At 42.9% G+C, this 19,348-nt stretch overlaps 1 protein-coding gene across 2 annotated transcripts; it reads right to left on the reverse strand.

Moving 5' to 3' along the window:
* Window positions 1-73: 73 nt before the first annotated feature.
* Window positions 74-17,396, reverse strand: ACADL (acyl-CoA dehydrogenase long chain). Of its 2 annotated transcripts, XM_065669817.1 has the most exons (12): window positions 17,288-17,396; window positions 15,091-15,252; window positions 11,658-11,795; window positions 11,063-11,227; window positions 10,058-10,124; window positions 8,676-8,840; window positions 7,955-8,056; window positions 6,588-6,701; window positions 4,443-4,570; window positions 2,402-2,488; window positions 630-728; window positions 74-306 (listed from the first exon to the last, which is right to left on the reverse strand). In XM_065669817.1, the coding sequence occupies exons 1-11, from the start codon at window positions 17,359-17,361 to the stop codon at window positions 635-637; spliced, it is 1,296 nt and encodes a 431-aa protein (XP_065525889.1). In that variant the 5' UTR covers window positions 17,362-17,396; the 3' UTR covers window positions 74-306; window positions 630-634. The 2 variants fall into 2 exon arrangements, with proteins under 2 accessions (XP_065525889.1, XP_065525888.1); XM_065669816.1 differs by having other exon boundaries at window positions 74-728.
* Between the last annotated feature and the right edge of the window lie 1,952 nt (window positions 17,397-19,348).

Genomic DNA, 19,348 nt, shown 5'->3' on the forward strand with positions numbered 1-19,348 from the left:
TCGGAGCCCTGAGACGAATAAGGGCACAGAGGAAGAGACTCTCCCTCAGGCTTTAAAGTAATGCAGACGACAGTAAGACTGCACATAAATGCTTTATTATATTTATTTGAACAAAGTAAGTAAAATAAGGCAGCTTGGGTTACATGTAAACATCGAGGTCAGCTGTACACTCCCCTCCCCATGGTGTATAGTGATGGTAGTTAAGTTGCAACTCCAGGTTGTCAAAGGGGAATACAAATTCAGTGATAAATGCTAACATAACTTCTGTTCATTCGTGAAGAACGTGGCTTCTCTGGAGCTGTGATTCTGAAAAGCGAGGGCTGGATTCAATATAATGGCACCAAGTCTGAAATACTACCCATAATCTCCCAGACAAAAAATTGCCTTTTGCTACCAGAACTGCTGGAACCCAGAGGATTACTCTGTGTTGTCCCAAGATATTTAAATTAAAAGGTCATTTAATATTAGATATTCTGCATAGAGCACACTGTTGTTACTATTTTTTAATAGTATCACTTCCTTGAAGGAATACAATATACCACATTTATTTTACTTACATTCTGATGTCTGATTTTATACCATATATTAATATATAGGATTCTAGGAAGACTCGTCAAACTAGTAAGCACCTGTCCTACTTGTCACTGACAATGTCTCTAGCAATAAGTTCTTTCATTATTTCATTGGTGCCACCGTAGATTGGCTGAACACGGGAGTCCACAAAAGCTCTGAAGGGAAAAAACAACAACAAAAAGGAAAGATTAAAAAACAACTCTCCAGAATGGACACACAATCAGAATAAAGATACCACTATCCCCCTTAATTTAATAATTATATTACTTAAACTAATCAAATAAAACTCTATAAAACAAGACTCTTACTACTCTTCCCCTCCTAATTCTTATTCCCTCCTTTCTTCTCAGCACCCGAGCATTAACCCAGCTCCAGACACCAAAGCCCCCATTCCCCCACCACACTCATCCTGCAGAACAGTATGCCTGCATGAACTGCTACACCCAGGTGCTTCCTTGTTAAAAAACAACTCCTGCAGAGCCAAACTGATAGTTATCGTGGTAAACTGCTCTAATGCCCTGGCCTGTCTGATCCTGTCAAGAGGACTGCTAATGATGCTGTCAGTTCTTTCTTTGTGGTGGGCCTCAAACATCATGGGAGGAGAAGAAAGTGTCTATGGTTTTCACGTCAGCTGGCTACAGCCTTCTACTGACACCAGCTCCAGCTCTATTTGGGCCAGCAGCTGAAAAGCTGCATGCAGGCAAACCATTTCCATCCTTGTGCTGGAACCGGCCCCAGTACATGCACAGCTGGTGAGAGCACACAGGACAATGACAGTTTGCTTTTCCATCTTAATTCTGCTTCATTATTCAGAGAGCAGCTCAGGAGCAATACGGCATTCTCTGGAAACAGGCATGTTGCTGAACCACGGGGATAATAAAACCCTGTATGGACAACTACTGCACACACAGATAAGCAGCAGTTTGAGGACACCCTAAAACAGGACTTGCTGGCCTTCCAACCTGGATAGGCTGCAGTACACTCACAAATTATACTCATTAAAAACATGCAGAAAAGTTATTTTAAAGCAATATTTCACACTCAATATATTTAGCATAATAATACTTTAAAAAAAAGTCAAACCTACTCAGTTAAACTAATTTCGTTTGTTACTTATGACAACTGCACAGCACTCCTGGTTTTCTTATTCCTCCTATCAGATCACATCCTCTTTCTGTTTTATTAAAAACAGCTCCAGAAAACTCTTAGTGTGGCAAATGGCACATACACAAAAGGAAACACATCTTCACAGATAATACACAAGGAAATATAAAAAAACTCCATAAATATTCCTAAATTCATAAAGTAAGCCATGAATTTGGAATAGCAAAATCCTCTTTTTACATATAGATCGCTGAGCTTTTTCACTTAAAAGGATGTAAAAAGCTGAATGTAGTCAGCCATACTCTTGTTTAGGGAATTTGTTATGCTAGAGTATTACACAAGATTTAGACTGACCAACAGGTTTTCCTTCCTTCATACACATGCATTTTATTTCAGATAAAACATGCTAACTACCTCTCCTCATTTTTAGTTTTACATTGCTTTCCTTTTTTTACAGTTAACATTTTCTTCTAGAAAAGCAACTTCTATTTTTTGGAAAACAGATTATAGATAATTGCTCATCAGCTTATGAATTGTTTGGAGAATCAAAAAAAGCCTTCCTGCAAACATCCATACAGTAGACTGCCTTTCAATAAACATGATGAGAAAAGGGGCAGTAAATCAGTTCTAAACATTAAACAACTGACAAGTAGATGTAAAGGGGGTGCCTCATTTTAGTTTACTGGTAATCTTTTATCACTCAAGTCTGAAATGCTACACTTACTTTGCAATTGGATACTCCCACATGTACCCCCATCCTCCGTGCAGCTGCACGCACTGAGTAGCTATGCTGTTTTGGAGATCAGAAGCCCTTAAATAGCCAAAAAAAAATTGGTTTTTAGAATAATGTTATGCTATGAAACATCACGAGATACACAGATAACTGAGCAAGTCAAAAACAGAACCAAACTTTTTATTCTATACACAGACAAGCTTGCTTACCTTTCTCATAACTACAGAGATTTCTTTTGTAAAGCAGGTTGACACAGTCTCTTTTCTTACCAAATCCCTCAACTTTGTCAAAAAGTAACAGCAATCACAGGCTGCCCCCTACTCTCCCACTAGCAACACACCACGATGCCCTTGAGTATATCCATCACCTGAGCATAATTTATTTTCCCCAACAGATGTTATAGTTTTCAATTCTACAAAATACTGTAATTCTTAAACAGGATTTCTTGCTGCAAAATACAGATTTAACTGCAAAATAAAGATCTGACCTGCACTGGAAGGTCAAGCTGAAGTTGAAAGACACCAACCCTTCCACACACATTTTCTAAGCATGTAACTTTCAGAAAAGGAACAGAAAAAAAACCCAACAATTTAAGTCAATTTCTTCTCAATGAAGAATGTAAGAGTCCTCTTCTTCGAACTATTCCTCTGATATTCTCCAAACCATTCCCTCATCCAGTTAAATCCTTACAGTTTATTATATGAACTCTTAGTCTGCAGCAGTGAGTTACTGCAGCTCTCTTTCCCAAATATATGTTCGAATTAATTTAGGTACACAATACAAACTGTCACCATAAAATAAAACCTTCAGACCTTTCATCACGCATTGGAAACGAAATGTATAAACTGTGCTTTAAAATCCTTCAAAGCTCTAACTCAAGAGAAGGACTATACAAAAGGTTTGAAGCAAAACTAACTGGAGACAGTCTCCTGAACTAATAGGGAATAAAGCAATTCTACATTCTGGCATTTTCTAGACTCCATTAGGGAAAGGGGAAATCCATAACAAATTCTGCCACTAAACAGTTGGGAATGTAGGGGAGTTTCAGATGCCTTGCTCTGGGAAATTTGTTAAGGAAGTAAGTCTACATATCTGAGCTGGCACTACTTGCTTCCTCCTCCTCCTCAAAACCGAATGCCTCTGCTTACATACCTGGCACTTCTAGGTAATCACTGCCAAGAACAGCACCCAATCAAAATAATATTTCACTGTAAATACTCTCTCTGGATTTCATCAGTATTCTTCACTCATTTCTAGGAGCTGTAAACCAGTGCATCTTCCACAAAATTATTTGTTCATGTCTGATGTGCTTTTTCTTCCTCCCATCTTTGCAAGCAGAAAGAAAACTATGCAAATTTATGTGCCACTACCTTAGATGTTTCTACTCATCCAGCTTTCTCTGGTTAAATGCAAGTTAACAGATAACACCACCAAATACGGGGAGAGGAAGGAGGAGTTCTGGCCAATAAAGGAAAGCACTGTTTAGTCTCAGTTACAGCAGTAGCTATAGCCAACAACTTCTTTCCCAAACCAGACAGCTTCAGAAACTGGGTGGGCGAAAGGGCTATTGTTAAGTAAAATTAACTCATTAATGATTAACAATCATATGAGCTCCAAATAAACCTGTGCTTTAAAAAAAGCCAACAAACCAAACACTCTCCATTAAAAAAAGAAAAACAAACCCCCCAAAAAAGCTCAACAACAATTTGCTACAGCAAAATATAAATGTTTGCCTGAATATCAACAAAATACTCACTTCTACTTGAAGCTAAAGCTGAGTCCTGATCTGGTTATTAATGGAAGCCTGTTTTATAAGCACACTATTGTTTGGAAATTGATTTGTTTAAACAACACTGGTTTTCAATGTAACAAAGATTTTTGTTGGCTACACCATTAAATCTAAAGCTAGTGGTCTGTATTAGAAGCTGACTACATTATTATTAATCAGCCAGCAATGTTATCTTTCCAGCAGATCTAAACAGTTCAGTGTTTTTATCAGCTTCCTGTCAAGATCATACAAGTAACCACATACCAATACTTTGCCATGGAAGCTGTGGGGGAGTCCAGACGTTTATCTGCGTGCAGTTGCAAACAGTTGTCCAGAAAAGCTCGGCCCACGCAGATCTGTGTTTTCATTTCTGCCAACTTGTGCTGCACCGTCTGATGTTGGAAATGAACAAAGAAAGAGCAGAAGTAGGATAGTTGTAAGTGATCCCTGAAGTAGAAGATGGAACATTTTCTAAAAGGGTTTATGTTAGAAATCACCATTTCAAACCACTTTGGCTCTGTACACCGGAAGACAGCTTACTTTCCTTACAATTATGGCTTTACCAATCTTATTAGAGAAAATTACAGCCCTTCACTTCTTAACACCAACTCAAAACATGACTTTACAAGAACCTGAACCCCAAGACCCTGGACACAAATTCCTAGAGAGCACAGAGTAGGAGGCACTGGGTGCTCTGTCCCTCTTGACTCCCTCTTGTGGGGGAATGTCCCTTCACTTCATAGAGCCATCAACTTCCTCAATTAGTATCATTTCATCATCTATTGAAAGCTTTTTCTATGCATTCAGTTCTTGAGAGTTTAAGTCATATGAAAAGACACAAGCAAATCAAAGGAATTTTCAGACTAACTATCAGGAAGTTTTTCAACACTGAGTTCTGTCACTTTGGACAAGCTTCTAAGTAGAAGAGGTAAAAGAAACTTAAATCCATTGCTAAGGTTCTGTAAAGCCAGGCCACGCAAGCATCCACCCATCTTTGTGTCATTCTGGTAGGAAGGGGATAAAACCAGCACTCGGTAACAATAGGTTTTCTAATCTAACAGTTTTGAAACTGTATAAAATATCTTTTTCCTTCCCTTGACAAGAAATATAATAGACCAGTCTACTATTACAAAGATTTGATTTCAAACACTGTACTGTGGCATGACTAATTGAATTAGACAAGGTAGAGTTCTAATTAGAAAGGATTTTTCATTATATGCATATTCTAGCTGTCAGCAACAAAAAGGAAACAGAAGTGATATGCAAGAATGGATTACTTCAGCAAAAATAATATACTTCATTATTTGCCACCTGGTGGTTGGTAGTAGGCTAGCCTAAAAAAGGAGACTATTTTGGAGGTCTCTGCACAGTGAGCTATCAGAATTAGGAAGCATCCTTTACCTACATTACCAGAAAGGCAAAATCTATTTCTTTTGTGTTAAAGCTGCACACTGCATATACTACATTTCTGAATGTTAGCTTTAAAAACAGATGAAGATCGTAATTTTCTGAAAGACACCAAGCAGTCCAGCCTCTAAAGGGCCTGATTCTGCTGCTATTCACAGCTAAAGGTTTGATTTTGACAAAGGAAGTCTCAACAACATCCTCCAACCATATGAATCACTTCTGTCCTATAAACCAAACGTGCAGGAGCTTGGTCTGCTCCAGCCCTAACAGCTAACGTGGTTTTCAGGAAAATTCGAAAATCGCAGTACTGCAGAAAGCAACATCTGTTTTATGACTGCAACTAAAGAGTGTAGGCAGAAGTGTCTCAAATCACAATTAACTACCACTGTCAGGAGTGAGGTATGCTCACAGAGAACAATCCAACATTTTTATATGCAGTCACCTAAATACCCAGCTAGCTGGTAGCTGAGGAATCTCATTACAATACCCATAAAGCTGAATACAAACACCTCTGTATGCAGGCAGCAAGGTCACTGCCTAGGAGCAGCCCCCAGCATTAGCCTCGAAGTTAATTTTTCTGCAATGCACTGTGTGCACAGGAACGCAGCACCTGCACACACACTAAGCTCTTCTACAGTGTATAGAACACCAGGCAGATACAGACGCATACACAGGTGTAACAGACCCTGTGGTTAAGGCCTCCGACAGTAAAACACAAGCCTAAGAGCAACAAGGTGATTTTGTCTCACCAACAGCAAAAAGCCTGTTTCAGCTTGCACATTTCACTTCCAAAAGCAGCATTGCTGGCAGGTATCTAACTCAACATGTACATTAAGGCTTTTGTGGTGTTGGGCATGGAAGCAAACAACAGCCGTGGTCCAACAGTGGAACTGTGCAAACAGTCCTTTGAAAACAGCCCAGTGACTTTCCTTTGTTCCCTATTTCACATATAAAGCAAAAGCACGCTGGAATCTGTACACAAGTCTCTCAGTTCAAACTCACCTGCAAGTGTGCAACTGTCTTCCCAAAAGCTTTTCTTTGCTTCACGTAATTCCTTGTTTCTTCAAACATGAATTCACAGCTGGCAAGAGCCATGTCAGCAATTAGCAGTCTTTCCTTTTGAAACACAAATTACAGAATCCATCTGAATGAGACCTACATTTCTCCGTATCAGATGCACAACTGGGGCACAGATGTTCAGTGTTGTTCATTAAGGGAGGGGGCAGAAGTCACATTAAGTATCAAATGAGACACATTGCATTACTGAAATTAATGAGTGGGACAAATGCCTCCTGCCTGAAGCTCTGTTAAGTCTTTTCCAGGGTAGTATTCTATTCACAACAATGACTCAGAAAATAGCTACAAATCAACCACAGGACTCATGCTCTGAAAAATTCACACCAAGTTCTGGTTCAATCTTTGGTTTTCACTGCTCAGGCTAAAGAACAACTGTATTAAACCGTTTCAATAGGACAACTCAAAAATAAACCAAACCAAAACCTACCAAAAAACAACCAAAACCCTGGCTGTTTTTTCGTTCCTCATAACATGTTGAAAAACACGAACTAAGTATAGAACAATTGCTTCTAGCACCACTGAAATCATCTGATGCATCAGATTGAACCTGTTCATGAATGCATCTATTTCTTTCAAGCAGTAAAGCATTTCCTTTGATCAGGTTTTGTACTTGCTCACAGCATAAAATTACATAAACATGTTCCCTACCAGATAAGGCAAGTACAAAGTCATAGTTTTGACAAAGCAGTCATCCTTTGAAAGACCACATTGCTTCTTTATCCTCTCAAATAATTACAAAACTTCATAAACTAAGTCGTAAACTGTTATTTCCACTAGCAAGGTATTTTGGCAACTTCTTTACTTTGCTATAGGGACAAAGAAAAGAGTTCCTTATATCTTTAATATGCTTCTGCTGGTGTTAAGAGCTAAAATAGCAGTGTTTGCTTGTTTCTTTAAAGAGAATGCCAAATGCATCTGACACCTCCAAGCTGTATTTAATTTCCTAAGCAAAGTGGTTTCATGATAGAATTATACAGGAAAACGGTAGCACGTTCTTTTAAATACACTACCTTCAGCTTCTTCAATAGCTGGGGCGTTGATTAAGAGATAGGGCTGAGCTGGTGGGATATCATTTTTATCAATGCCCAAATAATTGCACCATTACCACTAGGAACTGTGTACTCCCGTTAAGAAGCAGCAGTTACCAACACAGTCTTGCCTACAGACATCCCGATTCTGAGCCCAAGGTGGCTGCCCACGATACACAATCATCAAGACTGAGGCAGATTCTAATGATGACAAAAATCATCCTGTATTCTTCCTACAGACAGCAAACAGTGAGTTCCTCTTACCTGAGGGAGCTCTGCCATCAGATAATAGAAGCCTTTGTTCTCTTTTCCAAGCATGGCACTGGCTGGCAACCGCACATCTTCAAAAAACAGCTCTGCTGTGTCCTACGAGGATTTTAAACACAACCATTCAGAGCCCGACATCCTCATCTATCCACTCCACTTCCTTTGCCCCATTTTTTTCTTGCTATTGTACACTTTAATTTGAAATCACAGAACCATTTAGGCTGCAACAGTCCTCCAAAGGTTACCTTGTTTCTCTCCTTCTTTCCAAAGCTCCTAAGATGAAGGCTCCACAACCTCCCTGGCCCCCTATTCCACTACGTGATCATTTTTATGGTGATCTTTTTTCTTAATACCTACTTAGAATTTTCCTTAACATAACTTGTGTCCCTTGCCACTCTCACTATGCTCCTCTGAGAAGAATCAGGTGCTACCACCTCTATAGCCAACTGTTAGGTAAGCTGAAGACGACAGTAAGATCCCGTACTTCCAGGCTTCTTCAGAATGAACAAATCCGGGTTCCTCGAGTCTCTCCTTACTCACTGAATGCTTCAGACTTATGTAGCCAAACTCAGCGTCATACCTTGCATGTACATCACTTGTGCTCTAAAGCCTAAGAACTTGAATAGCATCACAGTTTTTATGTTTATTTAGCTAATGAAAGGCATGAAGTGATTTTAGACTTCCTCCAAGCTACCTGTTAGGGACAGTAGGAACTCACCTGAGCTTTCAAGCCAATTTTGTTCAGCTTGCGTCCCTTGATGAAACCTTTCGTTCCATTTTCCACCAGGAAAAGGCTGATCCCATGAGCAGGAGATCGGGCCTCCCGGTTGGTAACTGCAACCACGATCACTACATCACTCATCCAACCATTAGTGATAAATACCTGTAAAAAAAGCAACTTGGAATAAAGCAACATGCTAGAAAAATGGCATTGGCTCTTTCAATGGTGAGCTGTAAGTGTCCAAAAGACTTTAAAGTTTCCAGAATTAAGTGTTTTGAAACCAGGTCTATGAAAGTAGGAATTAGTTTGAGAAGTGTTGCGTGGGTCAGAAGTACGAAGTTAAATGCAAACGTCTGTTTCTTTTGCCTGTCCCATGATAAAGAAGGCATATGATATTGAATGTAGAGATTAAATGAACACAGAAGATCTCTTTCCTAGAAAATTAAATTAGCAAGGTATAACATGCAAAACTATCAATGGCCCCTTGTCACAACTGTTTATTATAATCCTGCAGAATGACTCATGAACCTGCCAAAGTGATCCATCTTAACTCCAGCTAAAGAAATGAGCTATCTGTCCTGCTTGGCCTCAACTGTGCAGCATGAGCATGAGCAAACTGTGCAGCATGAGCAAATATCGCATATACATATTTCCTTGCACACATTCTCACCACTGGAAATTCTGCTAAGGAGAGAAGTCTCTATCAGTACCATGTTATCAGCAGGAGTACAAAAGAAAGCTCGGAGAAAGAAGATTAAGACATTTCATAGCTTTAAAACAAACCCTGTTGAACCCACACTTCCATTTGATTTTTTTATTATGGCAGTGAAGTAGAGGTTAATGCTGCCAGCTTTGCAACAGCTTGACAACACACAGAGAGCATCTGATCCAGTTGGGGTCTTTCTCCTGACACAACCAACAGGTTCCTGAATAAAGATTCCACAGCCTGCATTATGGCGACGCAAGTTTTCACTTGGGCCACAGAAGATTTCACAGTGATAGTACATCTGTTTTGTTTTTCAACCTCAGTACTAAAAACCAGCTCTGGTGCTGCTTATTTCTATGCAGAACTTATTTTCTCTCCTTGCCCCTTTTCTTCCCAGTTTAAGAGAAAATGGGCCTTTTGATAAGGTTATTTAAAAGCTACAAAAATAACTTCCTCAAGCCCTTCCATAACTTGGTCTGTAAATTGCCAGCAACATCTCAAGTCCTAGGAAAAAATAACTCGGGAACAAAAAACCCACCATCACAGCATAACTCACAAAACCCCCCCAAAATGAAAGGACTGGGGGGAGATACTAACACTGGCAAACATCCTTCACTGTCTTAAATGCATTCACTTCCCAAAGCCTATGAGGTGTGTATGTCTGTTCACTTACCTTGCTCCCATTAAGAATCCAGTCATTTCCATCTTTTTTTGCATATGTTCGGATTCCCTGCAAGTCACTAAAATGAAATTCAAAAGGTCCTTCAAGAAACCATTGCAGAAGCTTCATTTTGCATCTTGATTTCTACCCAATATAAAAGAAAGTAATTTTATACTGTCCAAGAACGGGATCAGTGAAAACGCAGAGAGTGAAACATGGTGAAAGAACTTGGAGTGTAACACAGAAACTATAAGCATGCTGTGGAAAGGGATGATAAATCCGTACAATTGTACAAGAACAGGAGGTCCCATTTTAATGGGTCTGCTTGTGGAAGGTGGTGTCATAAGCACTACACCAACGGGTCAGTATCCCCTTACACAAGTATGCCTTAAATGATAAACACCAGACAAAACCACATCTTCTAAGCAGGCTCAGTCCTTATCAGGAGGTTCTGTAAAAAGCCACTGGCAACGTCTACCATTTGTAGAAGCATGACACCAAGTTTCGCTTTTCACCTGTCCCTCTCTGTTTTGGGAACTGGCCAGATCAGCTGTGTCTACTCCAAACATGTGCTGTCTGCCCTTCAATAATGATGGGCAGGGAGGGACACTTCTCTGTTTGAAAGGATTCAGAGGAGAGAAGACAGGGCATTCTGTTCCACAACAAAAGCTAATAGTAGAAGTCCTCTTTACCGAGGTATGTAATTTTCTTCTGACTAACTTGGGTATTAAAATTATGTTCACATGACAAGCAAGTTAGTAACTATAAACTCAGACTATAAAAGCAAACACAAAGCATTATTTGCCCACAGTGGGATGATACAGAAATGGATTGTGACCAAGTATCTTGAAAATGACAAAGCTGTAAAGTGTAACAGGGTTTTTGAGGTCCTTCCCAATCAAGGGTATTGTCTAGTAACTAAAATGACCATATAACCAGGAGGCTCAGAATTGCTTTCACTGACAAATCAATAGACAGCACATAATGTTAAGACCATTGCTTTAGTATTTAGCTTACCTGCCAGCCCCAGGTTCTGTCATGGCAATAGCTCCAATGCACTTGCCTGCAATCATTTCTGGGATAAAGCGTTTTATCTGCTCTTCAGAGCCATAGTTTGCAATGTAGGGCATGACTATATCTGAATGAAGGCTGAATCCTGGGCCAGTACAGTTAACATACATCCTTGGGGAGTAGGGGAAAAGAAGTTCAGAAAAAGTACTACAAAGATTAAACACTAAGCTTTACACTGTTACAACACAGACCCAACAATGAAGAAAGCCCCACCACACAGAAGTCTCAGACAATCTGAGCTGTGGCATTTGCACTGTTATTTATAGAATGTATTTTCACAGCCAAATGGGTATATAGCTTACCAGACTAACAAAACCCCTTCTCCCAGCCACAAAGCCCTAACAGTGGAGCATAATGACATTTGTTACTTAAAACAATCATCCACAATACTTAAAACAAGAGGGTCTAAGCTATTATTTCCATGAGGAAGACAACACTATTTTCTGTAAGCAAACATATTCCACAATGAGGGCACCTCATGGAAAAATAACAGTCTCTTGATAATATCACTGTAATTCTTCCCAAAGCATGTGATACTCACTGCTCCTCCCAGACCACAGCTGAAGAGAGGATATCCGCTCCAATGCCTCCATGCTTTTCAGCGATAGCAACACCCAGCAATCCCTGCTGCCCAGCCTTTTCCCAGAGCTCCCTGCTCACCTGGCCATCCTTCTCCCACCTGCAAAATGAGCACAAGGACAGCCATGCATTAATCCCCCATATGCTACTGCTTATTTGTCACAGCTGCTGCTTCACACTGCAACACCTGCATCCAGGTTTCACTGCATAGGAAGAGGCTTTCAGTCTTGCCAACAAACAACGTGTAGGGTATGTGGACAACAATATTTTGCAGCTAAGAAGTGATGGCTTAATAACAGTTCTTTTATTCTTCAAGTCCACAGATGCCACTGTGGACACAACAGGGCACCAACTGTATAACAAGTTTGAACTCCTGCTTCCAACATATAAACTGACATCTCTTTAAGACTTGTTATGAAAGGCAGTGCTGTCTATTGGACTGAATACCAGACTGGTTTAGCTACAACCAGCTGGTCTTTATCTTCCTGAAATTCCATTTTCCCCACATACAAAATGAGTGTAACACATCACTACCTTTTGTGAAAGATTTCAACTCTACCAATGAGAACTGCTTCATCAGAACTGAGCATTAACATATTAGTCACTATTATATAAAGTCAGCCCCTGTGCACTTATCACAAGTCAGTTCTGTACCATGGTAAACCACTGCTTTAAGGAAGTTTCAAGGGTGTAAACACACACTTGAGGCTTATTTGCTGACACTTTGCAAACTTTAACACCACAGGAATCACTTACTCTTGGAAAAACAGTGCCTCTTCATGGAGTTTGCCAACTCACCGGGAAATCAGACAGACATTAATGGCCCAGCTTTTGCTTTTATTGTCTTTTTTTTTTAAACCATAATTTTAAAGTTCTATGGTAGATAGATTATACCAGAACCTCTCCTCTGACATACCTGTGTGCAGCAGAGCTATGCCACAGAACTTTATCCACAGTTAATCAAGTATCTTATCCTACATATTTAAGCTCATTCCCAGACCTTTTGTTCTTACACAGGAAATCTTAAACAAACTTCTCTGATGACCATCTTTGCTTCCCCACTACCACTTTCAGGGCCATTCTCGTCTCTACTTCATAAACTAAGCCTGAAGCCTCCTTTAATTGAAAGGTCTGAAAAAAGAACAGTTCATAGGTTGCTGAAGTGATACAAAAATACAAGTCCAACTTACTTCAGTTTGCCTAGCAAATCATTCTATCAGCAAGCTAGCTGGATCTTCACCAGTCTCAAGCAGAGCCAGTACTCATTTGCAGACCTACACTAGAAGTCATTCTAACAAAAGATGAGGGAAAACATCTGGTTTTGTGGATAGGATATGATTGTTCAGTGGAAAAGCATACTGCTTTGAGGTCATGGTTGGAGGATGAAAAAAATAGCTGGCAACAACCCTGATGCAAGCTGTTTCCATTGCCTCCTGCTGTTCATTTCTGCCCCAGAGCCTCAACACCCCACCCACTCAATTGTGCCACCTCAGCTGTTTGTGGAAACACACTGTGAGCTGCATCAGGAAACTCATCTAGCAGCAAGATTCAAGAACAATGCAAGCGCAATAATTAATACTGCAAGTCCTGGGTTGGGGCAATCCCAAGTACAAACATAGGTTCAGCCGATAATGGACTGAGAGCTACCCAAAGAAGAAAGACTTGGGGGTGTTGGTTGATGAGAAGCTCAGCATGACCCAGCAGTGTGCACTTGCAGTCCAGAACCCCCCCGTGTGCTGGGCTGCATCACCAGAGCTTGAGCAGCAGGTCAGGGAGGGGATTCTGCCCCTCTGCTGCTCTCTGGGGAAACCCCCCTGCAGTCCTGATCCAGCTCTGGGGCAACAGCACAAGTAGGACATGGAGCTGTTGGAGTGAGGCCAGAGGAGGCCATGGAGATGCTGCAAGGGCTGGAGCAGCTCTGCTCTGGAGCCAGGCTGGTTCAGCCTAGAGAAGAGAAGGCTCCAGAGAAACCTCAGAGAAGCCTTTCAGTACATAAAGAGGCCAACAAGAGACCTCGAGAAAGGCTAGCAATAGGACAAGGGAGAATGATTTTGACTGACAGAGGAAAGATTTGTATTACACATTAGGCAGAAATTCTTCCCTGTGAGGGTGGTGAGGCATGGGCACAGGGTGCCCAGAGAGGCTGTGACTGCCCCATCCCTCAAAGGGTTCAAGGCCAGGCTGTGCAGAAGAGTCAAGCCCAATAAATGACCAGGTCAGCGTGTTTCAGGGATCTTGGTCCAACAAGGGCTGTCCTTGGGAAGGTGATCTGAGAGCAGGGCGTAGCACAGGAGGAAACCTGGAGTGACAGTGCAGGAATGCCACCAGCAGACAGTCAGGGCACCACGGGATTTGCAGGTGGTGAGCAATAGGGCAGTGATGGATGAACAATGGAGACAGCACTGCACTATATTCTTCCCTGTGAGGGTGCTGAGGCGCTGGCACAGGGTGCCCAGAGAAGCTGTGGCTGCCCCATCCCTGGCAGTGTTCAAGGCCAGGTTGGACACAGGGGCTTGGAGCACCCTGCTCTAGTGGAAGGTGTCCCTGCCTGTGGCAGGGGCTAGGACTAGATGAGCTTTAAGGTCCCTTCCAACCCAAACCTGGCTGGGATTCTATAAACAAGCTCTTCAGTAATCCTTAGTGTTTTTGCAGGGCTACTTTTCAGGTAAAGTAAAAATTGCTTAAAGACACTCTGCAGCTTAACGGTTTTTGTTCAAAACATATTCTTAGTTAATTTACTTTCCCCAACTATAACATGATTTGCTATAACTAAAATAAGTGAGAAAACCACCCTCCAGCTCTAGTTCAATGGAAGTACAACGCTTCTAATCTGTGCAAAGACCACACATTTCCATGGAAGCAGAAAATAAGAGACAAATGTAAAGAAAGATACTCTGTGCAAATGTGTTGGTAATACATAATTACCAACTACATTGGTAATACATAATTACCATCCTACCTGTACCGTATTGACAAACCTATTGCAACATAACCCAGACACAGTGTCAATGCTTTTTTTAGATCACAGCAGTGCAATAGCGCAAGAACTGAATTGTTTCCCTAATTCCACCCCCAAGACATTAGTGCCAGTTAACACCTACAAGCAGGGACTCTTGCTGCAACTCAGCAAACTGCATTTGTCTGCTCATAGGATTAAGGACAATATTGCCTGCACTGGAGCTCAAATAATGCAGTGAATTTTGTTTGGGTGTGATTTCTCCTCCCCTCCCCCCATATGATTTTCACAGGCAGGTTTGTTTTAACTGAGAAAATTAAAAAAGCTTGTGATGAAAACAAATATCCTGTTTATCCTGTCATATTAACACCCCAAAAAAGCATTTTCTGGGAAAAATGCACGTTCTTTGGCAAACCTGAATTTGTAAGAGCAATCTTACTCTGCATGAAAAGGCAGCACTTCTTCCTGAAAGAACTTCCTGGCACTCTCCCTGAAGATATCATGTTCTGACGAGAAGATCCTCCGAGTGCCTATATCAAGCAAGCTTTTAGCAGAAGACGGTTCAGGGCGCTTTGTGCCATGCTGTTCAGCTTGCAGAGGACTAAAAAAGACAAATGAAAGCATCTGTTAGCACACCCCATTTACATAACCCTTTAAAAGAAAGGGGACACCTACATTGTTAAACATATTTCACATCCCAAGCCTTACACACTGTTAGGTCTAAAGGATACCCACGATAAAAGTAAAACTTAACACTGTACTTCGCTGGGCTATGAAAGGTGGTAAAGCAAGACCAGTTTGTCCTTAACGCTTCAACTAAACTAACCCCGATAATAATACATACATAGGTGAGTGGAAAGTTTCTACTCATTAGAGATGCTAAAAATCATCACTGCCTTCTCCCCCTGCCACCCAACCTCCAAGATGCACTTCAGCTCAATCTAAACTGAAAGGGTAACTTTTTGAACAAGTACACTTTTTTGGTCAGTTTTGTTCCTTCTCCATATGCCCCCAAAAGTCTCCAAGCCATGACACTAAAAATTCACACACTCAAAATATAAGCAAGTACGATATGGATTTGCGTGCTCTGAGGGCTGTAGTATACTCTGCAATCTCATATATACCTGCATAGTTCTAACCTTGAATATAGCACTCTTTAATTCCTTCTAGCTTTCAGTATCTTTGCTGGAGAGGAAGGCAAAACCTCCCAAAACTCTGATACAAACAAACCTAAAAGCAAAAAAGCTCCTTTAACAATAAGTAAGAACTGAAACAATGGTAGATGTCAGTATCTGAAACCACCCAACGGAAGTGCAATTACAAAGTAACAAGGAAGGGTTTGAAGCTTTTGAAGGGGCTTAGAATGTCAAGGATGACATATTACTTTAGGGCTGAAATGAAAAGTTATTTCTTTGTGCTCTTTGACTTGCTTTTATTTTATTGCCACAAAGCACCAGAAATAAGAAATACAGAGCTGAGCTATATTAAATGGAAAAGCATTCACTGTTCTGTTCTGAAACTATTTTGTTCCTCTCTCCTCAGATCCTCAGCACAGCACAGTAATTCTGTGCAGTCCCACAGAGCTTAACTGAGCCTACACTTACTCACTCCATTACCGAGACAAAGGTCTTTATTTACTGCCACATGAAGTTACTCATGCTGTTCCTGGTGCAAAGGATTAAACGCTCTGAAACACAGACTCTATTTACTCCTAGTGATATGCAAAGCAGCAGGCTACTGCAACTTGCTTTGGACCCCCAAGCACAGGCTTTCCATGCTGGGCTCTCCCAAAAACTCCATCTTATGTTTAAAACGCCGCTGAGCTGTACTTAAGACCACTTAATTGTGGCTCACAGCCTGTAAGGCACACAGGAAGGGCCAGGCTGCTCCAGCACACCAACCACAGCCCTAGGAGACACAGCCTAAAAGTCAGAGGAAGCATGAAGATGTCCCTGCATTTCTGCTCCCTCAAAACACCATTCCAAGTGCCCTCCTGCCCCGGCTCCAGTGTTCCCAGGAGAAGGCATGTCCAGCCTGTCACCTGCCGCCACGATGGGACTCGATGTTCCCAAAGCGTGGATGGGAAGTGGAGCAAAGGTCGGCCTCATCATGGGATACATAGGGAACCCCGAACCTGTCGGGCACTGGGGGCTCAGCAGGCTCCCAGGCCTGGGGCAGGAGGGGGGCCATGCCATAGCCCAGGGTATCCTGAGGGACACCAAGACACGGGGGGGGGGGGGGGGGGGGGGCAGGCCTGGGGGACACCAGGCCCCAGCTACCTCCTGCAGTGGAGGCACAGGCACACACATACATCAATATATACGCATAGACCTGTGCCTATAATCTTCCTGCCACACATACACATAGCACGCACCTGCACCCCTCCAAATGCATACGCAGGGACACCCACAACGTATGTATATTCACACAGTATACATACGTATATATATACACATAGTATATATATGTGCACATATACGTATAGCACGTGCAAGCCCATCAACACTTACACGGAATTATACCCCAAAATCTGGCGCCCGCGCACGCCCCAGCACACATCCACCTTCCCACCCGCGCCTCAACGCCGCTTTATGCCCGGCGGTGCCCACCAACGCCGGCCCCCGCGTCCCGCTAACCTGGCCTGGGCAGAGAAAGGCCGGGGGCCTAAGGCCCGCAGCAACCCCCTCAGACAGAACAACCGGGCCGCCATCTTACGCCGCGGCAGGATGGGATAGGATAGGACAGGGCAGGGCGGGCCGGCAGGCAGGCAGGCAGGCAGCAGGCGGGGCACAGTCCTTGCCCTGTCACGTTACTGTTAATTACACATTATTGTTTTCTTTCCGGGTCGTTCCACGGCGGCTCTGGGGTTCCGTCTGCCTCCTCTCAGCTTCTGTGGGCAGGGACTTTCTGCTGCCCGGAGTCCCTGTCACAACACGCGCCCCTGGAGTCATCCCGGCTCCTGCCTTTGGGATACAAACCCTCTGCTCGATCCGGGCATTAATTGCTTTAATAACGTCGTTTTGAAATCACGTTCCAGAGGGGAGCGGGAACAACGGCCGCTCGGGGGCACCGAGGAAGGGGCGCGAAGGGGATTATGGCTGCAAGGGTTCCGGTTGTTGTGTGGGGTCGCAGTCGCTCCCGGCTATGCCCTGGCTCCGTCCGTGCCCCCTCCTCAGGGGCGGGTCGGTCACCTCTCCCCGGGGCGGCGGGGACGAGGGAGCGGGGGGAACCTGCGTTCCCCTGCGGTGCGGGACGGGACGGCACCTCCCGGCCCAGCGATGGCCGGCGGGGGCCCATACTGGCGGTCGGACCCCGGCGGTCTCACGTCGGTGGGTTTTGGTCTATGGAACCCGCACCCCATAGTCCTTCAGTGAAGGTGAGGCAGGTGTTTATGATCGTTGTGTGCAGGAGGATGAGGGAGCATTGCTGTCAGGAAGAGAAAAACAGTGGAGGTGGGGGAAAGAATAAAGACTTAGGTCATAGTCCTTTCTTCAGCTCATGCAGTCACCAAGCTGCACAGGTGATGGATAATACTCTTCTGAATCCACTGTTCTGAGCTGCAAGTGGTCATCTGGAGAGGGGCTTTGGACAAGGGCCTGTAGGGACAGGCCAAGGGGAATGGCTTTAACCTGCCAGAACATGGGAGACTGAGATGAGCTCTTAGGCAGAAGCTCTTCCCTGTGAGGGTGCTGAGGCACTGGCACAGGGTGCCCAGAGAAGCTGTGGCTGCCCCATCCCTGGCAGTGTTCAAGGCCAGGTTGGACACAGGGGCTTGGAGCACCCTGCTCTAGTGGAAGGTGTCCCTGCCCGTGGCAGGGGTTGGAACTGGGTGAGCTTTAACGTCCCTTCCAACCCAGACCAGTCTGGGACCTTTCAGCGAGAAAGGAGCGCCTACCTGCTTCCTTTACCTACAAAACCCTGAGCTACAAACTGACTAGAAACTACAGCCGTCATTGTGTTGAGGATTGGGTTAAAGCAATATACAGGCCCTATCAATAGGATTTTACCTGCTTTTCTCACTCTCCACATGGTGTTGGGGAACCGTCAGGCATTCTGGAGTCATGAGGTGGCACAAATTTGTAAGCAAGCAGCCTTCGTGTTTGCTGAGAAATAGAACAAAATCTAAAAAGCAAGATTGCAGTGGCTCAAAACACAAAGCAGATTGAGCCAGAAAATAATGGTCAAAATCTTGTAATTTTAAAGCTAATAATTGATTGAGAGGAAAACTGTAGATAATCTGTTGAGAGAATTCCTGTGGTTTGGCTGTTTCTACATATTAATCCATAGTCTAAAGCTGTTGTAATAGTTTTTAACAAGTAAGTATCTTTTGATCAATCCGTTTCAGCTAAAGTGTTCCTACACCCTAACCCAGAAGATGGCACTACAGGAAAAGCTATTCCTATCGATGGGCCTACCTAGAAGGACTCTAGCCTATTAAAGGGTGTATGTGTGTTCAGTGTGATATAGTGGCAATGTAGAGAGCTCTCTGTCTGTCTACTTACAGCCAGAAGCACCCGCGTTACCAAACCAATTGCAGTCTGAAAATTTGTGCTATGTTTTCATTTGGGTATATTCATCTTGTATTTTGTCAGACTTAGGCAGGAGGGAACCATGCAGGGGCAGTTGAGAGGAAAGAAGTGAAATAGAGTTTGGTGGGAATTACTGAATCTGAGTGCCCAGAGGTATGACTTGGGCAT

This window comes from Lathamus discolor, chromosome 3 (assembly GCF_037157495.1).
Source record: "Lathamus discolor isolate bLatDis1 chromosome 3, bLatDis1.hap1, whole genome shotgun sequence".
NCBI classification, from domain to species: domain Eukaryota; kingdom Metazoa; phylum Chordata; class Aves; order Psittaciformes; family Psittacidae; genus Lathamus; species Lathamus discolor.